This window comes from Tupaia chinensis, unplaced genomic scaffold, assembly GCF_000334495.1.
Source record: "Tupaia chinensis unplaced genomic scaffold, TupChi_1.0 Scaffold000644_1, whole genome shotgun sequence".
NCBI lineage: Eukaryota > Metazoa > Chordata > Mammalia > Scandentia > Tupaiidae > Tupaia > Tupaia belangeri.
Window position 1 is genome coordinate 6,735,603 of NW_006160165.1, and position 7,561 is coordinate 6,743,163.

The 7,561-nt window shown below is 59.5% G+C and overlaps 1 protein-coding gene across 1 annotated transcript in view; it reads left to right on the forward strand.

The window, feature by feature from the left end:
- Positions 1–7,561, forward strand: part of F7 (coagulation factor VII) — a gene marked incomplete in the record, with an annotated part of 15,200 nt that overhangs the window by 5,811 nt on the left and 1,828 nt on the right. Inside the window, 7 exon segments of the mRNA XM_027776211.1 lie at positions 34–156; positions 4,167–4,191; positions 4,264–4,377; positions 5,301–5,441; positions 6,254–6,363; positions 6,823–6,946; positions 7,242–7,541. Coding sequence (XP_027632012.1) covers positions 34–156; positions 4,167–4,191; positions 4,264–4,377; positions 5,301–5,441; positions 6,254–6,363; positions 6,823–6,946; positions 7,242–7,541 — 937 coding nt within the window.

Sequence of the window (7,561 nt, forward strand, 5' to 3'; positions counted from 1 at the left end):
CCGGCGCCGGCCCACGGGTCCCGGCCCCGGCCACGGCCACGGCGGGCCAACTCATTCTTGGAGGAGCTGCGGCCTGGCTCCCTGGAGAGGGAGTGCAAGGAGGAGCAATGCTCATTAGAGGAGGCCCGGGAGATCTTCCAGAGCACGGAGAAGGCGGTGAGCACACAGCACTGCGGGAGGGGGGCAGGCCAGGGCAGGGAGCGGCTGGGAGGGCTGGCCTGTGGCCACCAGCACAGGCCAATTCAGGTGAGCTCAGGCCACACAGGTGAGCTCAGGCCGCACAGGTGAGCTCAGGCCGCACAGGTGAGCTTAGGCCACACAGGTGAGCTCAGACTAGTTCAGGTGAGCTCAGGCCACATAGGTGAGCTCAGGCCAGTTCAGGTGTGCTCTGGCCACACAGGTGAGCTCAGGCCACACAGGTGAACTCAGGCCAGATCAGGTGAGCTCAGGCCAGTTCAGGTGTGCTCTGGCCACACAGGTGAGCTCAAGCCACACAGGTGAGCTCAGGCCAGATCAGGTGAGTTCTAGTCACACAGGTGAGCTCAGGCCACACAGGTGAGCTCAGGCCAGTTCAGGTGAGCTCTGGCCACACAGGTGAGCTCAGGCCACACAGTTGTGCTCTGGCCACACAGGTGAGCTCAGGCCAGTTCAGGTGAGCTCAGGCCGCACAGGTGAGCTCAGGCCACACAGGTGAACTCAGACCAGTTCAGGTGAGCTCAGGCTGCACAGGTGAGCTCAGGCCACACAGGTGTGCTCAGGTCAGTTCAGGTGAGCTCAGGCCAGTTTAGGTGAGCTCAGGCCACACAGGTGTGCTCAGGCCACACAGGTGAGCTCAGGCTGCACAGGTGAGCTCAGGATGCCCAGATAAGCTCAGACCCTTCAGGTGGGCACAGGCTCCAGCCTCCCTGTGGGGCTGCCTACTCAGCAATGCTCCAGGGCGCCCCCTGGTGTCTCCTCAACTCTCTCCACACCTGCATGCTAAGCTCATCTAAGAAAATGCACAGAGCCCATGGGTGTCCTGGACCCCAGGAAGGTGCCCGAATCTCTCAGGACCCAGGGCTGCGCCGACCACCCAGCACTGGCCATGGAGCAAATGCCCTGAGGCATCTGGCTGGCAGGTCTCTGGCAGCCATCCGACTGCTGTGCCCACTGTGGGAAGCCCCATGAGGAAGAGCCCGTCAGAGCCATAGCCTCCCCCTCGCAGGCGGGAGAGCTGTCGGTCTCTGGTCTCTAGTCTTCCTCTCTGAAGACGCACGTCCAGGCTCTGGGGATGCGTCCTCTGCGCGTTTTCAGTCAGCCCAGCTACAGCCTGGGTCAGGCACTTGGTGTGGGTCACGTCTGTCCCAGAGAGACCACAGCCCTGAGCCACCACGGACACGTCGCCATGGTTCTGAGCTTCACCTGGTAGCCCTGACACACACACCACAACTCATGGTACACACTGACATATGCTCATCTCACACTCAAGTATGCTCACCTCAACTCATGTACGCTCACCACACATGTATGCTCACCTCAACTCATGTACACTTCTACCTCACACTCACGTACGCTCACTTCAATTCACATATGCTCACCTCAACTCACATATGCTCACCTCAACTCATGTATGCTCACCACACACATATGCTCACCTCAACTCACGTACGCTCACCTCAACTCACGTACGCTCACCTCAACTCACGTATGCTCACTTCAGCTCACGTACGCTCAACTCAACTCAGGTATGCTCACTTCAATTCACGTATGCTCACCTCAACTCATGTATACTCACCACACACATATGCTCACCTCAACTCATATACACCCACCTCATACTCACATACACTCACCTCAACTCACGTATGTTCACCTCAACTCATATACGCTTACCTCAAATCCTGTATGCTCACCACACACATATGCTCACCTCAACTCACGTATGCTCACCTCAACTCACGTATGCTCACCTCAACTCACATACACTCACATCACATGTACACTCACCTCAACTCACATATACTCACCTCAACTCACGTATGCTCACCTCACACTCACATATGCTCACTGCACACATTTGCTCACCTCAATTCACATACGCTCACCAACTCATGTAAGCTCACCATACACGTACATTCACCTCACACTCAAGTACACTCACCTCAACCCTTGTACACACACCTCACACTCATATACATTCACCTCAACTCATGTACTCTCACCTCATACTCATGTACACTCAACTCACGTACACTCATCTCAACTCATGTACACACACCTCACACTCACATATGCTCACCTTACACTCACACACGCTCACTTCAACTCACGTACACTCACCTCAACTCAGGTACACTCAATTCAACTCACATATGCTCACCTCAAATACATTCACCTCACATCCATGTACGATCACCCCAACTCACGTATGCTCACCTCGAGTCACATATGCTCACCTCAATTCACATACACTCACCTCACACTCACGTACACTAACCTCAACTCACGTACACTCATCTCAACTCACATACAATCACCACACACATACATTCACCTTACATTCACGTACACTCACCTCAACTCATGTAAACTCATCTCACACCCATGTACACTGAACTCAACTCACATACTCTCACCTCAACTCACATACACACACCTCACACTCATGTATGCACACCTCACACTCACATACAACTCAACTCAACTCACGTACGCTCACCTCACACTCAAGAATATTCACTTCAAGTCATTTATGCACACCTCACACTCACATACACTCATCTCAACTCGTGTATGCTCAATTCAGTGCACGTATGCTCACCTCAAATATGCTCACCTCACATTCATGTATGATCACTTCACCTCACGTACGCTCACCTCAACTCATTATGCTCACCTCACACTAATGTATGCTCAACTCAACTCATGTACACTCACCTCAACTCACATACACACACCTCACACTCACGTACACATCCTCACACTCATGTACACTCACCTCAACTCACGTATGCTCACCTCAACTCACATATGCTTACTCACACTCACATATGCTCACCTCATACTCACTGTACACTCACCTCACTGCACCTACTCTCAACTCTCATATACTCACCTCATCTTTACGTACATTCACCTCATATTCATGTACGCTCAACTCACATACACTCAACTCAGACACACCTCACACTCACAGATGCTCACCTCAACTCATGTACACTCAACTAACATAAGCTCACCTCACACATATGAGCATCTGCTCACCTCAACTCATGTACACTCACCTCAACTCTTGTACACTCAACTAACATAAGCTCACCTCACACATATGCTCACTTCAACTCATGTGTGCTTACCTCACACTCACACTCACTATACATTCATCTCACCACACATATGCTCACCTCATACTCATGTACACTCACCTCACGCTTACATACACTCACCTCACACTGATGACACTCACCTACACTGATGTATGCCCACCTCACACTCACACTGGTATATACTCACCTCACACTCACTGTACACTCACCTCACCACACATACTCTCAACTCACATACGCTCACCTCACATACGCTCACCTCACACTTACATACACTCACCTCACACTGATGACACTCACCTACACTGATGTATGCCCACCTCACACTCACACTGATATACGCTCACCTCCCACTCACTGTACACTCACCTCACACCCACAGAACTCCGCCCAGGACACCCACACGCCCCAGGTAGTTGTGCTCAGGGAGCCTCGCGGACGTGTGGAGCAGGTCTCCCCTGCATTGGTGCCCGGCGCTCACTGTCTCCCATCCACTTGTCCTCACGGCAGCCCTGTGAGCCTCAGTCGTGGCTCAGTGTTTGTTCCAGAGCCACCTTCCTCAGGGAGGCCCATGTGCATGGATGCCGGCGGAGTGGGCTGGAGGCTGTGCCCATGGGTCCTGCTCGGCTCAGAGCTTGTCAGTGGCAGGGTGAGCCCGAAAACAGTCCTCAGACTCAGAGGGAACATGGCCTCTGCTGGGCCTCTGTGCTGGGGGCAGACAAGGGTTCGTCCCTGTGGGTGAGACAGCTTGCCCCAGCAGGCGTCAGGCCCTGTGACCACGTGGGATAAGCCAGGGTTGGGGCCCGCCCACCCCGCCCAAATCTCTGCCATGTGTGTCACAGGCGCACTCTGTGCCCACAGATGCAGTTCTGGATTTCCTACACCGGTGAGCCGGGAGGCTGTCCTGACCCGCCAGGCTGGCCATCCTGCTCGGCTCGCTAAGGCCCCCGCTCTGCAGATGGAGACCAGTGCTCCTCGAATCCGTGCCAGAATGGGGGCTCCTGCCAGGACCAGCTGCAGTCCTACATCTGCTTCTGCCGCGCCGGCTTCGAGGGCCGCAACTGTGAGACAAGTGGGTGGCTTCCTGTCTGCAGCAGCAGAGGGCCCGGCTGCCAAACACAGCAGCTCCACCCAGGGCAGTTGCCCTGGGTGACTGCAAAGCCCCTTCCAACCTGACGGTCTCCACTCTAGGCTGAGACCCGGTCCTCAGACACGGTGGCCTGTTGAGCCCAGGAGAGGGTCCCTGTGTCCCGCCTGGCATCTCACCCCATTATGCGGGCACAAGCTGTGCGCTCACTCTGCATGCTGAGCCACTGCAGAGCGTGGGGTCCACAGGTGGCCCGGTACGATGACTCGCCGGCGGGGCTCAGAGCTCGCTGATCGCAGTGCAGAGCATGGTGAAACCCCCAAAGGCTACCTCCTGGGAGCCAGGGGTCCAGACCACGCCCTCCTGGGCCAGGCCGGTGTTGTTCTCTGGCCACAGCCCCCTCCTCTGAGTGGAACGGAGCCCACAAGCAGGGAGGGCCACTGGAGAGGCCACAGCATGTGGTCGGTTCCCTCTGTGCCTGGCACGGCCCATTTGGCAGCCCCGACAGCATGTCCAAGCCAATCCCCAAGTCCCACCTGCAGCAGAGCCATGGGACCACCCCTCATCTTTCCCTGAGCAGTGGCCAAGGCCGGCTGCCCTCTGGCTGGGCCCAGCCCTGGGCCTGCACACAGACCCCTCCCCAGGCCCTTGCGTTGCCCCAGGGTTGCTCCTCCCAACTCTCCTGGCTCCCCTCAACCTCCTGGGAGGCTGGGTCCTGGAGGCCATCTCAGGCCTGCTGGGCACCCGGACGGCTCCCCGCAGTGGGCTGTCTGGGCCCCTCCGTCCAGCTCTCACCCGTCCAGATCAAGGGGTATGAGGCAAGCCCGCACAGCTGCAGGGCCCAGGACAGCCGACCAGGCTGCCTGGCTGGCTTGGGGAGCCCCTCAGGCGGCCCTTCCTGCCCCCAGACAAGAGCCAGCAGCTGATGTGTGTGAACGACAATGGCGGCTGTCAGCAGTACTGCCACGACCGCGGGGATGCCGGGCGCACCTGTCACTGTCACGAGGGCTACACACTGCTCGGCGACGGCGTGTCCTGCACACCTGCAGGTAGCCAGGCTCAGGCTGCCCCGGTCCATGCCAGGGGCCGGTGCTGAGCCCTGTCTGCTGCAAACTCCCGCTGGCTAAAGCTGGGGTGGGTGCTGACTGTCCACTGAGCGTCCTGGGAGGCAGGGCCTCTGGGACGGCTCCCTGGTGGTCCCAGCCCCTGCCTGTCCTAGTCTCCACCCCCTCCGGCTTCCCCCGGGACCTCTCCTGTGGCCCCTAGTCTACACTGACACACCCAGTATCCGCACAACCTTGGAGCCCCAACTGCTAGAGGATGACTTGTAGCAGAGGGGCTGTTCTCCATCCCTCACGTCCGTGGGCTGTTCATCCCTCACGTCCGTGGGCTGTTCATCCCCTCACGTCCGTGGGCTGTTCTCCATCCCCTCACATCCGTGGGCTGCAGTCCTGAGGCTGGGCCTCAAGCTCACGAGGCTGTACAGGCCTGCCGACAAAGCAGTTGCTTCCTTACCCAGAATTTACTGGAGCAGACCGAGAAATAGGGGCAAGTCCAGACAACATGGAGGCTGGACGTAGCTCATCCCTCCCAGCACCTCTGACACGCGCCTTCCTACCCTCCAGGAACAGGGCACCCCTGCACAGCCTGCCCTGCTGCCTCGGGGACACAGCAGCCTCTGGGGAGGCCCTGCCCTTGCCCCTCAGCCCAGGGTCCCTCAGCCCTGGAAGAGCTGAGGCAGTAGCCAGAGCTCAAGCTCACATGTACGTGGGCTGCTGATGCCCCATGGACACGGGCTGCTGACCCCCCATGCATAAGCATCCTCACGAACCTTGGGGCCTGGCTGGCTTCTGTCTCGCAGTTGAATATCCATGTGGAAAAATACCTGTTCTGGAGAAAAAGAATGCCAGCAGCCCCCAAGGCCGCATCGTGGGGGGCAAGGTGTGCCCCAAAGGCGAGTGTCCATGGCAGGTAAGTCTCCAGGGGCAGTTGCACCTGCCTGGGGCCCTGTGGGCTCAAAGTAAGGCCCTGGAGGACGACGTAGGCCCCGGCCCCGACCGGACAGCCCCTGTCACTCGGGGAGGAAGAAGATCCGGAAGTAGCATCTGCCGAGGGTCCTGTCTGTGCATTTCCTGCTCCCCCACGGAGCTCCTCACAGGGTCTCGGCCCAGGGTCACTATGGGAGGCCCTGGAGCCACTGCGTGAGGCCCTGGAGCATGTGGATCCCAGCAACGAGGTTTCTGCTGTCGTCTGGTGCTGAGGACGACCCAGCAGGGCACAGGGGTGTGGCTGGGCAGGGGTGGGTGTGGGGGGCAGGCTCGGCGACCGGGGCTCCCAGCAGGACCTCACAGCCTCAGCACGGGCAGGAGGGCGCGCTGCCAGGAGAGGACCCTGACTGCTGGCCGCTGCTCCATCTGTTGTGCTGCCCAGGCCCTGCTGAGGCTGAACGGGGCGCTGCTGTGTGGGGGGACCCTGCTGGCCCCTCACTGGGTGGTCTCCGCCGCACACTGCTTGGACAGACTGCGCAGCTGGAGGAACCTGACGGTGGTGCTGGGTAGGTGTGGCCCTGCAGGGACAGTGCCCGGAGTGCGGGGGCGCGGGCGCACGGCCCTCTCAGCCCCTCCGACTAAGGCCCAAGGGGGCTGGGGTCCCCACAGGCTGCTAGCCCTGAGGAGGCTCGCCTGGCAGGGCCTCCGCCTGGCAGCCTGCGGAGGACTGCCACCCCTCCATGCCACACCCCAGTTCCAGCTCGCCCGCTCACAGTTCCCCATGAGAGGGGCTGGGTGAGGCGACCGCCCCAGGAGCCGCAGCCAGTGCCAGCCGTCCCTCAGCGGCCATGGTCCTCCCAGGGGAGCACGACCTCAGCGAGGACGAGGGTCACGAGCAGCCCCGGCAGGTGGCGCAGGTCATTGTGCCTGACAAGTACGTGCCGGGCAGGACCGACCACGACATCGCGCTGCTGCGCCTGCGCCGGCCCGCGGTGCTCTCCGACCACGTGGTGGCCCTGTGCCTGCCCGAGGCGGCCTTCTCCGAGCGCACACTGGCCCGCGTCCGCTTCTCGGTGGTCAGTGGCTGGGGCCAGCTGCTGGGCCGCGGCGCCACGGCCCTGGAGCTCATGGCCGTGGACGTGCCGCGGCTGCGGACCCAGGGCTGCCCGCAGTCGTCCTGC